This window comes from Anguilla rostrata, chromosome 11, assembly GCF_018555375.3.
Source record: "Anguilla rostrata isolate EN2019 chromosome 11, ASM1855537v3, whole genome shotgun sequence".
Lineage (NCBI taxonomy): Eukaryota > Metazoa > Chordata > Actinopteri > Anguilliformes > Anguillidae > Anguilla > Anguilla rostrata.
Genome location: NC_057943.1, coordinates 9313345 through 9331453, shown reverse-complemented (window position 1 = coordinate 9331453; position 18109 = coordinate 9313345). Strand labels below are relative to the sequence as shown.

At 41.4% G+C, this 18109-nt stretch overlaps 2 protein-coding genes across 3 annotated transcripts in view; one reads left to right on the top strand and one right to left on the bottom strand.

Moving 5' to 3' along the window:
- The window catches only part of cep104 (centrosomal protein 104), a 34424-nt gene extending 22238 nt beyond the window's left edge, over nucleotides 1-12186 (top strand). For both annotated transcript variants that reach the window (XM_064297741.1, XM_064297742.1), the window contains exons 15-22: nucleotides 1-85; nucleotides 369-429; nucleotides 600-678; nucleotides 3006-3114; nucleotides 3571-3709; nucleotides 4759-4826; nucleotides 7631-7718; nucleotides 8417-12186. The exon at nucleotides 1-85 is cut by the window's left edge and continues 11 nt beyond it. In XM_064297741.1, the coding sequence (XP_064153811.1) occupies nucleotides 1-85; nucleotides 369-429; nucleotides 600-678; nucleotides 3006-3114; nucleotides 3571-3709; nucleotides 4759-4826; nucleotides 7631-7718; nucleotides 8417-8553 (766 nt within the window). In that variant the 3' untranslated portion in view covers nucleotides 8554-12186. The remainder of the gene's footprint in view (nucleotides 86-368; nucleotides 430-599; nucleotides 679-3005; nucleotides 3115-3570; nucleotides 3710-4758; nucleotides 4827-7630; nucleotides 7719-8416) is intronic.
- Nucleotides 12187-12630: 444 nt separating this feature from the next.
- On the bottom strand, nucleotides 12631-15926 carry b3gnt7l (UDP-GlcNAc:betaGal beta-1,3-N-acetylglucosaminyltransferase 7, like). Its single transcript, XM_064297766.1, has one exon. It carries the CDS (start codon nucleotides 15293-15295, stop codon nucleotides 14054-14056), a length of 1242 nt encoding a protein of 413 aa, XP_064153836.1. The 5' UTR covers nucleotides 15296-15926; the 3' UTR covers nucleotides 12631-14053.
- Between the last annotated feature and the right edge of the window lie 2183 nt (nucleotides 15927-18109).

Here is an 18109-nt window from a genome sequence, read left to right as displayed (position 1 = left end):
GAGCGTCACGCGGGTGGTGCACAAGGAGAAGAAAGAGGAGATCCGGACTCTGCAGGAGCAACTGGCCGCCCTGAAGGAGATCAGCGTAGGTCGAAGCGCCGCCGCCGCCACCTCTGCATTATTAACGAACCCGTCTCCTCACTTCCTGTTTCATTCAGTGGGCTGCCGCTCGCACTGTCTCCATTGTTGTTGCTATGACAACGTAGTGTAACAACTATGTATGAAGGAGGAAAAAAAAACAAATGACTATGACTTGAACATACCGTACAGGTATTTGGATTGTGTTTTTCTTTACTGTTTAATGGCTAGGTTGTACTTTCTCAATGCTGCTGATTCATTGTTTTGCTTCGTCAAATTGCTTTGACAAGGAGAAGGAGAAGGGGAAAGAGAATAGCAAAGGAAGGCAGTCTTCAAGACCAGTGAAAGCAGGTCTGTATTAGGAAACACACCCTCCTTGGCACACACACACACACACACACACACACATTCACTTTTAATGCCATTCACAGGGAAGAAACTCTTCCGTTCTGTTACTCACTGCTGAATTTAGTTTGTGGTAACTGTAAAGGCCTTGCTGTTCTGCCATTATTCTTTTCAAGGTATAAAAAAGATACCCCCCAGTAAAGCCACAGTGGTGCGAGATGTGGACCAATCACCAGTGGCTAATTATTTAGACCGGTAAGTCTCTATCGTAACCTCAGCAGATTTCTTATCATCAGCCACAGGAGTCCATTTTGTTTTTCAACAAGCAGTGCTGGCTGTTGATTTGGCTTCCATTTTAGAAGGCAAAATACACTGAGCTCATCTTTATTGAAGCTGCATGTAAAACCCAATTCAGCAGAGAAGCAGATGAAATGTCCCCTTTGCTTTCACAACTGCAATTCAGTCCATTATTTTTAGAATATTTGATGTAAAAGTGCCACATGACTTTGTTTCCACTGAACAGGCAGTTCATTTGTGGCTGTCTGCGGCAGTTGGTGTCTGACACCAGGGATTTAAGGGGAAGTGAGAAAATCCTTCACATCCTGTTAAATAATATGTTTTAACGTCTCCATTTGATTTCTAGAAAATAAAAATATCCAGTTGCAGTGCCAAGAAAGTATGGGTGTTTGATAACATTTTTCATTAAATAAATTCAATAATAATTTTGAAAATGTATTTTGTGTTTACTCAGTTTCCCTTTGTCTAATAGTAAGTTTTGTCTAAAGATCTGAAACCATTCAGTGTGACAAATATGCAATAATACAGGAAATCAGGAAGGGGGCAAATACTTTTTCCATGGCACTGTATGTACTGATGAAGATTGGTTGAAGACTTGAAATGGTTCTTGAATGGTATTTTTGGATTGATTGATTTAGCCTCTTTATTCACATTGAGCTCTTCAATCTCAGCACATCAGCTTAGAAAAACCAGCCTTGTACTCTTGGGCATACTTGTGTAATCATATGACCACCCCCTTCAATCAAAACACACATTTCCAGTTTTGTGGCAGTCTACCTTGTTGATTTAACCCTGGCTGCATCTTGTTGGTTTAGCCTTGGATAGAATGTACATCAACAGATTTTTAAAAAATGTATTACAGTATCATATCCCCTTAACCCATAAAATCAAGCATACAGCCATGCAGTCTCCTTTGACAAACATCGACAGTCATACTGAAGAGCTCAGTGGCTTTCAACATGGCACTGTCATAGGATGCCACCTTCCCAACAAGTCAGTTTGTCTACTTTCTGCCCTGCTAGAGCTGCACCAGTCAACCGTTAGTGCTGTTATTCTGAAGTGGAAATGTATAGGAGCAACAACAGTTCAGCTAGGAAGAGGTAGGCCGCACTAACTTATGGAACGGGACCGTTGAGTGCTGAACTGTGTAGCGTATAAAATCATCTGTACCGGGTGCAGCACTCTCTACAGAGTTCCAAATTACCTCTGGAAACAACGTCAGCACAAGAACTATTCATCAGGAGCTTCATGAAATGGGTTTCCATGGCCAAGCAGCCGTACACAAGCCTGAGATCACCATGTGCAATACCAAGCGTTGGCCGGAGTGGTGTAAAGCACACTGCCATTGGACTGGAGCAGTGGAAACGCATTCTGTGGTGTGATGAATCACACTTCACTATCTGGCAGCCTGACGGACGAATTTGGGTTTGGCAGAATGCATACTGCCAAATGTACTGGCCCGAATAGTGCCAGCTGTTAAGTTTGGTGGAGGAGGAATAATTGTCTGGGGCTGTTTTTCATGGTTTGGGCTAGGCCCCTTAGTTCCACAGAAGAGAAATCTTAATTCTACAGTGTGCAAAGACAGTCTAGAGAATTTTACACTTCCAACGCTGTGGCAACAGTTTGGGGAAAGCCGTTTCCTGTTTCAGAATGACAGTGCCCCCGTGCACAAAGTAAGATCCATAAATAAATGGTTTGCTGAGTTTGGAGGGGAAGAAGTTGACTGGCCTGCACAGAGCCCTGACCTCAACCCCATCAAACACCTTTGGGATGAATTGGAATGCCGACTGCAAGCTAGGCCTTACTCCCAACATCTGTGCCAAACCGCACTAATGCTCTTGTGGCCAAATGGAAGCAAATCTTTGTGGCCATGTTCGAAAATTTACTGGGAAGACTGGAGGCTGTTACAGCAGCAAAGGGTGGTCCAACTCCATATTAATACCCATGGTTTTAAAATGAGATGTTCACCAATTTCATATGGGTCTGATGTTCAGGTGTCCACATACTTTTGGAAATGTAGTGTATTATTTTGTTAGTAATCTGTACTTAATTACTCAAAGTATTTAACTTTGAATTGATAAAAAAAATTGTGATGATCCTTCTGGCTGTGCCATAACATTTTATGTTTATTCTGCGTGAGTAGTCCATGATATGGCTGAAAAAAAATGCATACGTGTGTGTAGGAGATTGTAAAAGGAGCAGTTATGGGTCTCAGTGAGTTAAGTTTTATTTGATTTATGCAGTACTTAGATGTGTGATAAGTCTGGCCGTCTGGTCTGTTTCAGTCTGTGCATCTTCTGTGGGGAGACGGACGAGTCGTTCACGGAGGAGGGGCTGGACCTGCACTACTGGAAACATTGTCCCATGCTGCGGCGGTGTGACCTTTGCAGACAGGTACTTCACAGAATGTCTGCCCCAATCCGGCCCCGCCCTGCCCTGCTCTTGCCCCGCCCTGTCCTACCCTGGCCCCGCCTTGCCCTACCCTGGTCCCGCCCTGTCCTAACCTGGTCCCGCCCTGCTCTACCCTGGCCCTAGCCCCACCCTGCCCTGCCCTACACTGGCCCTGCCCTGCCCCGGTCCCACCGGCTCCTATCCTTGCCCCGCCCATCCTGCCCTTGTCCCGCCCCCTGGGTCAGCCTGCCTTCAAACAGAGCTGACCTGGGTAACGGTGTAAGAGGTGTCTTTAAAAGGCGGGATTAGGCCAGTGTATGAGGTGTCTTTAAAAGGCGGGATTAGGCCAGTGTATGAGGTGTCTTTAAAAGGCGGGATTAGGCCAGTGTAAGAGGTGTGTCTTTAAAAGGCGGGATCCGGTGAGGGTGAGGGTGAGACGAGCTCTGCGTGCCCCCGCAGGTTGTGGAGATCTCCAGCTTGAACGAGCACTTGCTGGAGGAGTGCGAGAGTAAAGGAGCGTTCGCCAAGTGCCCCCAGTGCGCCGAGGCTGTGCCCAGAGACCAGCTGGTGGAGCACACCCGGAGTCAAGCCTGCAACCGTGAGTGTGCTGTAGCGCCACGGGCCCTCGGCCCCGCCCATCACGCAGCCCCCCCCGGCCCCACCCCCCTGGGGCTTAATCACCCACCCACATCTGGCCTGGGCCAGGTCTCAGAACATTTGGATGCTTCTACTTTCGTCTTAACTGCAGCGCAATGGGCACACTGTATAATGTTTACTTTACGTTCATTAATCTCAATTAAAAAAGCTTCAGATAAGAATGAATGAAATCTGAAACGGGTACAGAGAGATGGCAAATTGGCTTGACTGACAAATGAATTATTAATGCAAGATTAATGTAGTGTGATGCAGTCATGCTTTGGGGCCTGAATGCAGTAAAGCACTAAATGCACTATAGCACAGTTCACAGCTTGTATGGTTTATGTTTCTAGGGCAGACTCAACTGCTGACTTTGGTAGGACCCAATAGACCCTTATATCAGTTACATTAGCCACTGTCATCAGGACTGGGACTTTTCCAGTATTTTTATATTCAGCAAGTATTTCACAAAAAAACACAACTTTGCTTTTTAGATTTCGTCTAATTTCTTTGTTTTTAGATTTTGTGAATTTCTTATTCCAAACTAGCTTCTTCTATTTTAATATATAAAAATGTTGATATAACATTTAGCTGTGCTGTAAAGTCTCAGATCTTTTCTGGTTATGGCCTTTGATGTTAATAAGCTACCACCCTGCAAGGTAATGTATCTCCAGCAGGGTAAACATTTTAAACTACTGTTTGATGTTTGGCCTTCGTACATGAAAATGCAGAATGTTTACCCACCAGCATTCTAGCTCTCATTAGAGTAAGTTGTATTATTTTTTTTCCTAGATGATGTCATTTTGCAGTCTCGTCTATGCAAATTTTATCTTCCTGTGTTACGACAGTGGCCATCTCCACCACTGCTAGGTGACATTCTCGGGGAAAGTTCTTTATGATGCAGAACCTGGCTAATGTCAGTCGAACAAAGCCAGTCCTCTTCGGGTTTTTACGGAGAGGCAATAGTTTTGTGTTCTCTCACGTGTTTTTCTCTTTTCTTCATGTTTGAAGCTCCTGCAACGGACAGAGTGTCAAACCACTGTCCATTGTGCCATGACAATTTCATGCCTGGAGAGGAGGTGAGATTTGGTTGCATTCTGTAAAAAAACAAAAAGGGTCTGCAGACAGACATTGGATATTGCTGCCTTTACTTTTACATTAATTTATTTCAAGACAGGAAAGCTGATCTTCAGGCCTGTCTGATATTCAGTTGCTCTAGTCACAAATATGTTTCTGTTTGGGGGCAGTTTCGGTCTTGGGTAAGAACCTTCATGAACGAGTGCCCTTTACAAATCTCTCCCAGCAATTTTCGACAGTTCGTTTTGGTATCTGACAAGAATTTCGTTTTATCCTTATGTTTATTATTTGCTTTTAAATAGTGAGTATTAAACATTTTTCTAGAGATTTAGAGAAGAAAGCTTTGGGTCAGTATTAGTCAGACACACGTAACCCAGCATCAGTAACTCTGGAATGCGGAGAATGCGTAGCGGAGCGTAGCACAGTGGGTAAGGAACTGGGCTTGTAACCGAAAGGTTGCAGGTTCGATTCCCGGGTAGGACACTGCCGTTGCACCCTTGAGCAAGGTACTTAACCGGAATTGCTTCAGTATATATCCAGCTGTATAAATGGATACAACTATGTAAAACGCTATGTAAAAGTTGTGTAAGTCACTCTGGATAAGAGCGTCTGCTAAATGCCTGTAATGTAATGGAATGGAATGAGATAAAACAAGGAGGCAGAACAGCAATCAGTCAGTCAGTCAGTCAGTCAGTCTGTAGAAAGGGTGCAGACTGTATGGGGATCAGTGGCTGGGAAGCAGCTTTCTGTAAGGTACTTATTAAAGAGGGCAGTGTGTTGGAGCGGGGGTCCGCCATCTCCCCCCCTGCATAATTAGGGGCGGTGGGGGGAGGGGGGGACGCACACACCTGGGGCACAGTATTCCGCGATCTCACAGAGCCGCCTTTATCCCCCCACGCAGCCGCCTGACCCTGCGCCCCCCCCCCCCCCCCCCCCCCACACACACACACACACACACACACCCCTACCTCTGATTTCCCAGAACCAACAGAAGCACAGTTTAGGAAAATGGGAGGGCCACTGGGGCTGTTTTGGGATGAAGACAGAGGGATGAGGGAGCTGTTTGCTGAGTTTCTGCTCTCAGCCTGTGTCATCCAACACTGCTCTATCCTGCTTAATTGCATGGAAATTTATTTGGGAGAAAAAGAAGTATTTGGGGAACTTTACTTTTGAATATTACTCATAACTATTTTGGGCCATGATGAGATTTTTTTTAAAAAATAGACTATATAAAAGATTGTTTTGGTTTTAAAAAGGCAGACACAAAAGGCACAAATATTGAAGGATTCAACAGTTAGCTTATCTTTAACTGTTGACTCCAGGCTGGCCATTGGTGGATGGGCTCCCCTTCTATATTGGGGTTCCTCCCTGTGGGGAGTTTTCATTTACCTCACTGGCTGGATTTTTGAGGGCGTTCAGGCTCTGGTATTTCCTGTTTTTCTGTTAAGCATCTTTGTGACAGTGTTTCTGTAAAAAGCACCATACAAATAAAAATGTCACTGAATACATTCTCATTGTAGACGTTGTACACACACGTCCCCGTTGTGAAACAGAACTTAAAGCTGGGTCTTGTTATATAATCATGGCACCGTGGCTGTCTAAGTAATAGACTCAATAGACTGCAAAGTCATACTTAATCTTCTTTGGCATTGATTTCTTTTGGGTGGCAGAGGTCTAAATAACGTTCTGTGTGCCAGGGCATTCACAGGAAAGCATTGCATTTCAGCCTCATCGTCTGCGGAACTTTTTTTTTCTTGCGCTGATCAATCGTGCAGGTCAGCTTACAGCTGAGGTCCACTTCCTGTACGCGATACTCCTACCTGTTTTTTTTGACTGCATTCCACTACCTGGAGTTCAGTAATGAAATACTCCTGCAATGACTGGGCACAAAAGAGACATAAAAACTTAAACTTAACCTGATCGTGAATGTGGCAATCCAGGCTTCAGTGGGCGCTAGGTTTTAAAGTCTTACCATATTTACTGAATGATGACCATTTTCTATCTTGAATAGTTGTGTTACAATAGCTGTGTAATCAGATGAATTAACCCAAATGGGGTAGTAAAGGATAACATTGACATGACCTGACTGAATAAATCCATTTTACTTGAATGCTATTTTTAAGCCTTTTCAGTCTCAGTTCCTATCGTTGGACCAGGTTAGAATTTAAAGAAGTAGCTCAACTGATCAAACTGAGTTCCTTGCAGGTTTGTTCCTCTCCAACCTGACTAATAGCCAGGAGGTGAAGCGAGCGATTACAAACCTTCCACATCACATCAATGGGTGATTTCCACAAGGGCTGTAAATAAATCATTTTCTGTGGTTGCCCAGTTTAATGTGACTTCCTGAAGTAGTGATTATTACTCTGCCATAAGAATTTGTTTTTCTGTCCTCAAATCTCCCTGTGGACGTGCCCCGAGATCATGAAAACTGCAGAGGCAAAAGAGTCGCTGGTCGAACTTTGGTTCGAATTACATCACCGGAGCGCGGCGTCTGACGTAGAGATTCTGAACTTTCATACTTCAGCAGCCTCTCTTCTTCATCCCCTTTCATTTTTATTGCACTTTTAACCCCCTTACATGCTGGTGAAATTAAGCGAATTCCAGAACAACCGTTCTTTTTACAGACAGAATACCCAATGTTGTGAGTTAATAAAAAAAAAAAAGAAAAAGAAACTTGGCCCAATATCAGTAGTAGTGTGGTCTCTCAGCTCCTGAAAATAGAGTCACTGGAGAGCTGCTGGGGGAGGGAGAGAAACAGAGAGAGAGAGAGAAAACCCCGGCGACCTGACTCGTGCTTTGTCCGCAGGCCTGGAAATCTCACCTCATGGGGAGGGAGGGCTGTAAACAGAACGCGCGGAGGACGGCGGCCCTCCAGCGAGCGCTGCAGTCACAAGGTACGCCATTCATCCCCACTGGCTGCGGGCAGGACAGGGGCCCGGGGCTGCAGCCGGCCCAAGGCTCGCAGTGTGCTTGCTGAAAGCAGGCTTTAGCCTACTCTCTCTCTCTCCCTCTCCTTCTTCCTTTCTCTCTTTCTCTCTCTCCCTCTCTCTGTCCCTCCCTCTCTCTGTCCGGGCCTGCTGGGGTGTGTTTACTGTTACATCTGGACTTTCTGAGCTTTTGTTTGCTATCCAATAACCACCCCCAGGGATTTGTAGAAGTGGATCATTTTCATTTCAGTGCACATGGCTAATCAACATATTTGATTGTATAACATTTGTAAATATACTTATGTCTTTTTTTTTTTTTTTTACATCAATGAGCTGAAGGAACAATGCTATTGAACATGCTATAGCTTTCAGAGTCTGAAGAGGTCTTCATTAACACAAGAATCAGGGCACTTCTAAAGGATTAAAACCGCTGTTTACCGGGCTATTGTCATCCCCAGCCTTTGACGTAGTGGGTTTTGAGCTATTTACCCTGACAATAAAGGCCGGGGCTCTGAGTGCGTAACATGGGGGTGGAAGACAGTGGGATGTGTGATGCCTATTGGCTGTCAAGCGCAAACACTCGGTCCTCAGCATGATGCGTAGTGGACCTCACTGCCGCGTTGGGGGTTAACCCCCCCCCCCACACCCTTTTTCCCTTTGATCAGGAAAGTTTGGCACTACAGGCGCTACAAAGCTGATGCCCGTGGGGGCGAGAGGCAGGCCTGGACCCAGCGCCAGCCGGATTCCCGCCCCCAAGGCCGGAGGCGGCAGGGCGAACCGCCTCAACCCCGTCAGACGGTGAGCCAGCGGGACCAGCGCCCCTGCCCTCACTCTGGGCCCTTGTGTTCGTACCCGGGGACACTGCGGGCCTCGAAGTGCGCAGGGATCTGGTGACCAAAACACCAGCCCCGCATGTGACCTCTCGTGAATATCTCCTGGGGTCTTTTTAGAGCACCGGTCTGCCAACACAGCTGGGTAAAGGGACTGAACACGGCTTTAGGAACGCTTTACTGGGCACTTGTGTTTACACTGTCTGTTTACATTGTAGCTAGTAGCACTGTAGTCTCCTCAGTTCTGGTAACTCCTTTCATTTCACTGCATATTGAATATTTATACTTTTTTATATGTCAGGATAATCAGTGAAAATCTCAACTGTAGCGTTATTTTATAACTGTATATTTTACTGTTTAATGGGTATACAGACTGAAAATCGGTGAGGGAGTTTCACAGCTGAGAAAAATCATTTGAATGTCAGCTCAGCTCATTCCTCCAGATTAATAACTGATGAATGGATTCCACAACTACCATAGGAAAACATTGTGCATTGCTGCAAATCTGATTATACAGAATGAGAAATTGTATGTGTTTAATTCGCTAGCTGGGGCTGACTATATTGAAAAAGGCACAGACAAGATGAAAGGTTGAGGGTAGATACTAAGCTGCTGGAAATACAAGCAAAGAGACCCCTAACAGGCTACTGCGTCTTCACAAGCACTGGATCCCTGCAGTTTACATCACTAATAATTTACATTATATGGATAATGAAATGGTATAAATCAATATGTACATTTATATTTTACTAATTTTGTATGAATGTGTCTCATTCTCTCTGTTATTAAAAAATGAAGCACTTCAGTACGGATGCTTACGAGAGAGTAGATAAGGAACAGCATACCTTTTGGACATTCGGTGTAGTCACTTTTTATTGGAGGGGTTGCTTTGAGAGCGTATCCTTTTCCCCTTTTAGCAATCCAAATAACTTTGCACTGGGATCTTGTCCGAAACGGCCAAATTCGCTTACTCTGATGAAGGAAAGAGGAGTTTCTGAAATTTCATTGGACTTAAGAAAGAAGACTTAGACTTAGACTTAGAAGACTGGCTGAAATGTGTCCTGTGAGGAAGAGTATTTTAATATTCGTCGGTATGATGTACTGTGCTTAACAAACATAATGATGAAACAGGTAATTCAGGGAAGGAGAACAGAGTAGCCTGTTCAGTGCAGAGTCAGTGCACTAAAACAAATTTGTTTTCTCTCACACATTATTGAACCCCAGTTGAAAACCTCCCAATGAATGAATGTCAAAAACCTCTAGCAGTATTAAGATGTTTTGTTTACAGACATGATGTAAATCGGGGAGAGGTTTTGCCATAATCTTAAACAAATCCTTATTTTGACATGTATATCTTTGCTTATTTACCCATGATGCAACACTGCTCACAAAGCTGCAACCTACTTTTCATGTATTCACAATTTCTGTGCATGCATCGTTACACAGAGTGCTACATTTCTGGATGTACTTGGCTTCAAGCTTTATATATCTATTTTGGAAAGTTTGTCCCATCACACAAGGCTAATATTCATTTTCAAAAACATGTAGCCCTATATATTCCTCCAGATGAGAAACAGAACATAAAGAAAACAAAGCAATTATTTAACTTTACTTTATTTATTGTGTGGTATATAACCCAGCAGTGATCAGTTGCTGGTTTGCTCTTCTGTGTTTTCCTCAGACAGGTTTGTCGAAAGTTGCTTAAAAATGTCAATACATATTTATATGGTATACTATTACAAAAAACGAATTTAAACTATAACCAATAAAAATGTAACAGAATGGTTAATTGAAATAAACCTCAAACTAGAGTGACAGTCGGCAGAGTCCATAGCTTTCTCATCTTTTTTTATGTTTTCCACCCCTATTTCCTGTGGAATGAGTTTAAAATCATATCTATTATCGGTTTATCAAGTGTGTCAATGAAAATAAATCATTCCGATTGTTATCTGATAACCCTTTAGTACCGTATATCTGGAGTACTGTAAGTCTTAAACTAAAGAAATGGTGCAACCCGTGTGTCTGCCTCAGTGCTCACAAGTCAATTTACAGCTCTAGCGAGAAATAGATTGCGCTGCAGTCCTGGTTTGACATGGATATACAACTGAGTATAATTAACACATTCTGTAAAGGCACAGCAAGTTAAAATGATTCAGTGATATCAAATGATTTAATAAATCAGCTTGTTATGAAAATATAATAAAGTATTTAATTTCAAGAATATCTCATCTTTACTAAAAAGATTTATGACAGTTTCAGGGCAGCACAGCGTACCTTTGGTTTATATGTCTAAAAAAGCTTTCCAGCCGTGAATAACCTGTCACTGGGGAGCTATGGCTTGAGACCTGTGTCACTGGTGGAGAAGCTGCACAGTCCTGAAATATTTATATTCCCTAGGACAATCATTTTTACTAGGTTTCATCCAAATCTGCCCATAGCTCTTTCTATTAGGGGAGAGAGAGGAGAGAGAAATGGGGGGTAGAAATGGGGGTAGAAAAGGAGTAAGATGGACAAGATGGAGTGTGAGAGAGGAATGTGAAGATGAAGGTGAGATGGAGTCAGAGGCAGAGACAGAGAGAGAGAGAGACTGTGAGAGAGATGTGGGAGAGAGAGAGAGAGGGAGGGAGAGAGAGAGAGAGAAAGGTCCATGTTTTTCCTAAATTGAAGCAGAAGATTTCCATTGAAATCATTATGTTAGATTGCTCCTTCAGGCTGTTTGGTGTCACTGAGAGAACGTTCAACATGCACATATCAGTAAGAACGCACAAGTCACTTTTTTGTAGTCAGTTTGTTCTGCTATAAGGCTGCATACAGATTTGCTGCCATTCAGGTAACAGCTTGATCTAAAAACCCATCCATGTATTTTGCTTATATTTCAGATAAATTGTTATTTGAGTAACAACAGATCACATACATACACATACATGCATGCGGTGTAGTATTAAATGCAAACTTATCAAAGTGCTTGCTTTAATATCATAAATAATAGATGAACGGTTCAATACATCTATTTTAGAATCCGATGTACGGGCATTGCTGAAACTGCCACAAGGCTTCTGTGATTACAAGACTGAAATGACATTGTACAGATTCAAGAGTGGGTTCATATCTGGTGCAACGTATTAAATCACACACTTTTTCAAAGATTTCACTCGCGGGATATTTGTCTACAGCAGTTTATCATTGTTTATGCTATGAATACTAACTGATTTGGGTTCAGTTATAAACTGTTTCGCACTCCAGGTAGAAAAACTTATCATAGCTTTAATGCCATAACAAAACCATGAAAAATTAGCAACAATACAGAGTACAAATGATATCTGCACTTGTTTAATGTATGAATATGAAAGGACCTGGTATACTTTGTTGTAGCATTTTAGTGAATAAAAGAAGTACTTGTATATTTTTAACATAGATGTTATTTCTCTCAATTAATCATGTCCAAAGTAATGATATTCAAATGTTCTTTGATAAATATTTTTCAAAAGTAAGCGATGGTGAGACAGAACGTGGACATCTTCTGTAACTCCTTTATATAACGTCATTGTATACACAGCAATCTATGTTTTGATTACAAAAACTGAATAAAATGAGTTTCTTGTGCATGTCAGTGTTTGTGGTCTGTTTTGATCAGTAGTATACCTATGTAGATACAGTGTGCTTTGAAAATATGCACCCCATGGCAAAAATCAATGACTTAATCACTGATAAACTCCAGTGTTGGACTGAACTCTCAGTGGTCAGTATAGTCCATAGGGTAAACTTAGGGTAAATCTACTGTTACTGTTAGTAAAATCATTCACATCATCTTGTGTCTAAACTGCATTTCATCTGTCAAGGGTTTTTTTTCAAACCGATTCAAGTGTTGATTGTTGTGTTGCAATGTATTGCCATGTGCAATTCTTATTGTCCAGTGGCAGACTTGTCAAAACAGTATGTCTGCAATCATATGAATTGGAGGTCTTTCATTTTCACAATGGTCTACAACAGGAGTTTTGTTATGTTGACAGTTTTATATGTAATGCAATGTAAAAATAATATGGAAAATATTTGAATATCAAAAGGTTATTTTATTGATCTTTGAAACAGACAGCCACACAGCCAAACTTGAAAATAATGGAAACTATTTGGATATTATTAGTTTGTTGTTCTAGAAACACTGGCACTGAAAATAGCACCTAATTTCTTACTTTACCTATCCTCAGCTGCATTCGTCCACCTCTTTGCATCCCTATCACAGACTAACCAAATAAATACACATTCATTTTTGAGCGCAGTTACATGTGAATGCAAACATTTCTTTGTTACCATGAAAACAGGAAGTACACTCATAAACTTTGTGGGGAGGAATACTTTGTTGATTAAGAGTACAATGGCACAACTGTTTCCTTGTGCTGATCATTAATGGGCCAATTTATATTGCCTTTCTCGGGTTGATAAATATTTTCAGTTGGTTTGTCTACAGAAATTTGCTATTTACATTCCAGAAAATATATTAAACCATCTATGCTATACAACATTTCACTCAGCAAAAAGTTGTCATTGAAGAACATATAGCTTGATTTAGTTCCCACTAGTGTTTATCTTCCAAGTCAACTTGGAAAAAAAAAAAGATTATTTCGTCCCCAGAACTCCCACAGCCAATGAATACTTAACGATCCTCAGTTAAATTTATGGGATCAAAATTTCTCAATACTCACATTAAATATTATGGGTAGGGAAGATAAAAATGTAGAAACTGACAAGGTTTCATATAGTTCATTTTTCCTTAACATTTGAACACATTTTATTAAACCTTTTAAATGAAATTTTCAATGGGCTCAGTTATTACTCTGCAATGCATTATTCTGTGTCAGTTTTACATGGTTTTGCCATTATGTGGATAACATCATTTTAAGATCAACTCTTGGTCTTTGTCAAGGGTAAACAGTTTTGGTTACAATCAATTCAGAACTGAAAATAAACAATAACAACATACATAATTAATATCAAAAACCTTTTTTTAAACATATTTTTCCATCCCTGCCCATTCATAACCAGTGAACAGACAGTGCATTGGTTTCAGGAGAGCAGTTTGTTTACTTTTGAATTCAGTCACAGAGCTGTACTGTGCTTCCAGTGGACTGGTGAGTGGACTTGTGCCTCCAAACACGGCCATAAGGGGGGTGCAAGTCCTAATCACTTGAAAACATCCAGTGTGCCACACAAAATGCTGGCTTTCCACTGCCTCTTAAAAAGCTACACTGCTACACTGGCTACAGTATACAGTCCAGTCTGTGATTAAATAGTTCAGGCTCCATCATTTTACTGATATAGAAAACAGTGGTTACAGGTCACAGATGTCTGTCTGAGCCACAAGGGATCTGGGGAAGGTGTGTTATTTACGAATCTCTGACACCAGGACATGTTGGCTATGCCCAAAACAACAATACACAAAATTAAAATGTCACAGAAAGCCGCTTTAAAAATGAGTCAGAGTACAACCCTTTTGGCGCAAATTAGGTTTTTATCATACACTATATCCCACATCCTGAGTAACTCTTGTGGGTTCAGTTTATGGATTACAATTAAGCTTCGGAAAAAACAGGGGTCACTGTTCATAGGACTAACTTTGCGCTTCAGTATGCCGAAAGTCCTGAATCCAGGATGAAGCTCTGGGGTAACCCGTAATCTCTGAAGACACATACCCAGAAACACGTCGTCAATTGGGTAAAGCTCAAAGTCTTCGGAAACTAAAAATAATCTTCGAGCTAAATCCGATGACATTAAAAATCCTCCACCACCAACATAAGGTGGGTAAGGTTTGTCGAATAATTCTCTGGGAATGTAATACTTACTCTGCCGGTTCCTAATGGGGATGGCTTTGGAAATGGTGTCCCCAACAAATAAATTGTGTACTTTTTGTTCTTCTGTTTTAAAACCAATAAGTTCCACTAGGTTGTTCGTGTTCACAAACACATCGTCATCCCCTTTGAATATAAACTTCACTTGGGGACAATAAGTGTTAAACCATTTCAAGAAATTCACCTCTTTTAGAGTGAGGTTAAAAAAAGTGTCCATGAAATCCCACTGTAAAATGTCTCCGTATATCCTGTCCTCGAACTGGATGAGTTTTTGAAGATTTTTGGCATCTTTGCCTATGGAGGGGCTACCTATAAGAAACAGTGTCTTTATCTTGAGGCCATTGATTACCTGCTCCTTACCCCACGTCTTGCGCACAGCCTCGCGTCTGTCGTGTTGTTCGATTACAGATTTCACCACAATCAGTAAATTCACATTTTCCTCTCGGCACTTCTCCGGATGATTTATCAGCATCGGGAAATATCTGCAGTGTCTGTGAAGCACGAATTGATGGAATCTTGGATCAAGTCGTCGAAACCAATCCTTTTTCTTCACAGACAAATTTTCCTTGCAGTCAATCACATCTACATCCCAAAACACCCGGGTCGTATTAGAAACGAACACATCGTCCAACTTTTCTACAAGTCCAGGGTGCGAATTGTTTCCCAGACCGCCCTTAATGATGGAACCGCTTTTGTAAAAGTCGCTTTCACCCTCGAACCAGCCGACAGCTACTCTGCTTTTAACCGCCAGATGATCCTTAACGTTATCTTCCACAAACTTGAATTTCTGAATCATCAACAAAGTGGCAAAAGCTAAAGACACGCTGATGAGAATTTTCAGTACCCTCTTTCGTCTGAAAAAATACTCCATAGCCTAAGCTATCTAAAGCACGAACAATCGTGGCTAAAACCCCCCCTATTCTGATATATTCTACTTTTTCATTATGTTACTGTTATACATTCGCCTTGTTTCACCTCTTCTCCCCGCACAAGAAGTCCATCATTGCATCCTACTGCGCCCGAGGGAAGTATCGCCCAGTGTAACTTAGCGACATCTTGTGATGTGAAAAAGTGGGCATATTGTCCGGCATGCCGTAGGAGTATGCTGCTCACAGAATCCGCAGAGAGGGAAGGACCGTTTTCCGAATGTCACTCTGGAATGGGTCACGTCTCGTCTCATACTTGATTTTCCCTTCTTGTTTGCGGGGCGTTTATAGCCTCCCTTTCACGGTGAGTTTCAACTATTCCTTTCCCCTTTCATCCCCCTCTTTGTTCAGCCGTCCAACAGGAGAGCAGCCGCGTCTGCTAATTGCTTCTCTCGCTCTCCTCTTTTGCCTTGATCTTAGCCCCCCCTCCACCCCACAACACCTAACTGTGACAGGCAGGTTTCTCATTTCACACAGATGGCAATGTGTTAGCTCAACCGATGTGTCCCAAAGGCTTTAAAGTAGATACACAATAGCGATCTTGTAATTAATTTAAGCAGGTCACAAAAGGTTTGGGTATGGCTATGTGTAGACGCCAAATTTCGGGTTTTACAACCGGTGGACGAAATAAGCCTAGCCTACGATAGCCTACTATAAATACAGAGGATATTTATTTGCTGGAGAAATTCGCACTTAGTCCCGACGCTCGACCTTGTTTTTTTTCATTTCAACGTTTAATATAAACGGAACGCAGAAATGTTCATGAATAAAGACCATTTATTCAAGACACGAGAACACCCTATTTACCATTCAAGACTATTTGTTACCCTTTAAATTGTTTGGAAGGACATTATCATTTTAATGTATGGTAAAACATATATTACAGAATACAGATAATATAATTACACACTAGAATGTTCAGTGTTAATTCATCTCTTAACAAAACTGCATTTGATACCAATTGGGACCATCTGACTGAATATTTTACTGTGTCCATCAACTGAACCTCTCATTTTATAATCCCAACTGAAAATCCCAAGAAAGGCAATATATTCATTTATATCATTGTTGTTTCGGTCGCAGTAATTTGCAGTATCATTAAAAGTAGATTAAACTGTAAATGTAAATGGGTTTTTATTTTCAAGTTCCTGAAACTATAATTTATATTTATTCTGAACTGTTACACATACAGTTGAAATTTCCTGAAATCGGTTTTTAATAAACATAGTTTAAACCTTATAAACCATGGGTTTACAGGTGCTCTTGGTAGGCAGAAAACCCATCCACTCAAGTTTATTGATCCCGAACACTGTCCTCCACAAAAATAGCATTTGATATGCCAATTGGGGAAGTAGAGAACTTCATTTATTTTTGAAAATTGGGGATAGGTAAACCAGGCAAACTGTTTACCTTGCTTCTCTGACAATATCGACCCCTGCTGGCTGGACAGTGAAATAGGTTTGCAGTCTGACAGCCACTAAGGAAATTGGATTATTTATGTACACAGTGCACATGTAAGCATTTAGCAGATGCTCTTATTCAGATTGACTTACGCTGCTTACATTTTACATGCAACAATTTATACAGCTGTATATTTTCTGAAGCAATTCGGTTTTAAAGGGTTAAGGGTTCAAGTGGACGTACTTCACCTTGGACCTTCACCGTGGTGGTAAAAACTATCAGCTCACTGCCATAAGATTCACACAGTTCTCCTTTACCAATATTAAATAGGATGCTATGCTATCACAAGTCACGACTAGCTAGCGAGCCAGAAGGCTAAACAACCGGATTGAGGGATGGCTACTAATTTTAGCTGGTACCAGAACTCTTTCAACGGCTCTGGCTGGTACTAGCCAACTCTCTTGCAAAGCAAACTATGCCTATATTTCTCAAATGCAATTAAGTGTGTATAAGTAATTGCATTTCATTTTCACACGTTTGAAAAAGGGATTGATGCTCTACTAACCACTTCAGTGCGTGCCTGCTGTTGCGAACCGATTTCATCCCGCAACTTTTGGAAGAAACCAATACTATAGGGAAAGGGGGTGTGTCACTTTTTGAGGTATGATCTATGACATAATTAGAAGAATACATTTGACTCATAATATAAATTGATCATAACTACATATTATAAAAAATAATAGTAATGAAATAAAAATATTAAAGATCCAGATATCAAAAATCTGGTGGGGCACGTGCCCCCCCCAGCTTGAATGGGCATGACGCGTCTGCAAACCATGGTTTGTCAATTTACAATGTTGTTTATTGGAGTTCCGCTATCATTTAAACTGTATTTACTAAATTCCTAACAAATTATTATTTTATCAGTTTTAAGAGATGTCATATTATTTCACGTTAAAATGTGGTCTGGGAATACAGTTCAGCCGATTAACTTTATCTTTTGCATGGCAGTCTACAAGTTAGTTTTAAAGAGATTTACAGATAGAATAGAGAAAAAGCATTGAATCTAAACACGTCTGCCTGGCGATACTGTAAAAAAATAAAAATATAATAATAATAATAATGCATTTTGTATGATAGAACACAAAGGTGTTCAATCGAGGAGCTCAAATGGGGAAGAATAGCATAATTATTTAAAATACAATGAATATGGTATCCAGTAATGAAACGGCTTTTCACACAGTCAATTCCCTTGCGTATGATGTCCACCTCTTTTCTCGCGGTTTGTTTTCTAAAATGTCCTTTCCTCAACTCGTTTCCACATGTTTAGATGACTAGCTAGAACACTTGTGCCAGGG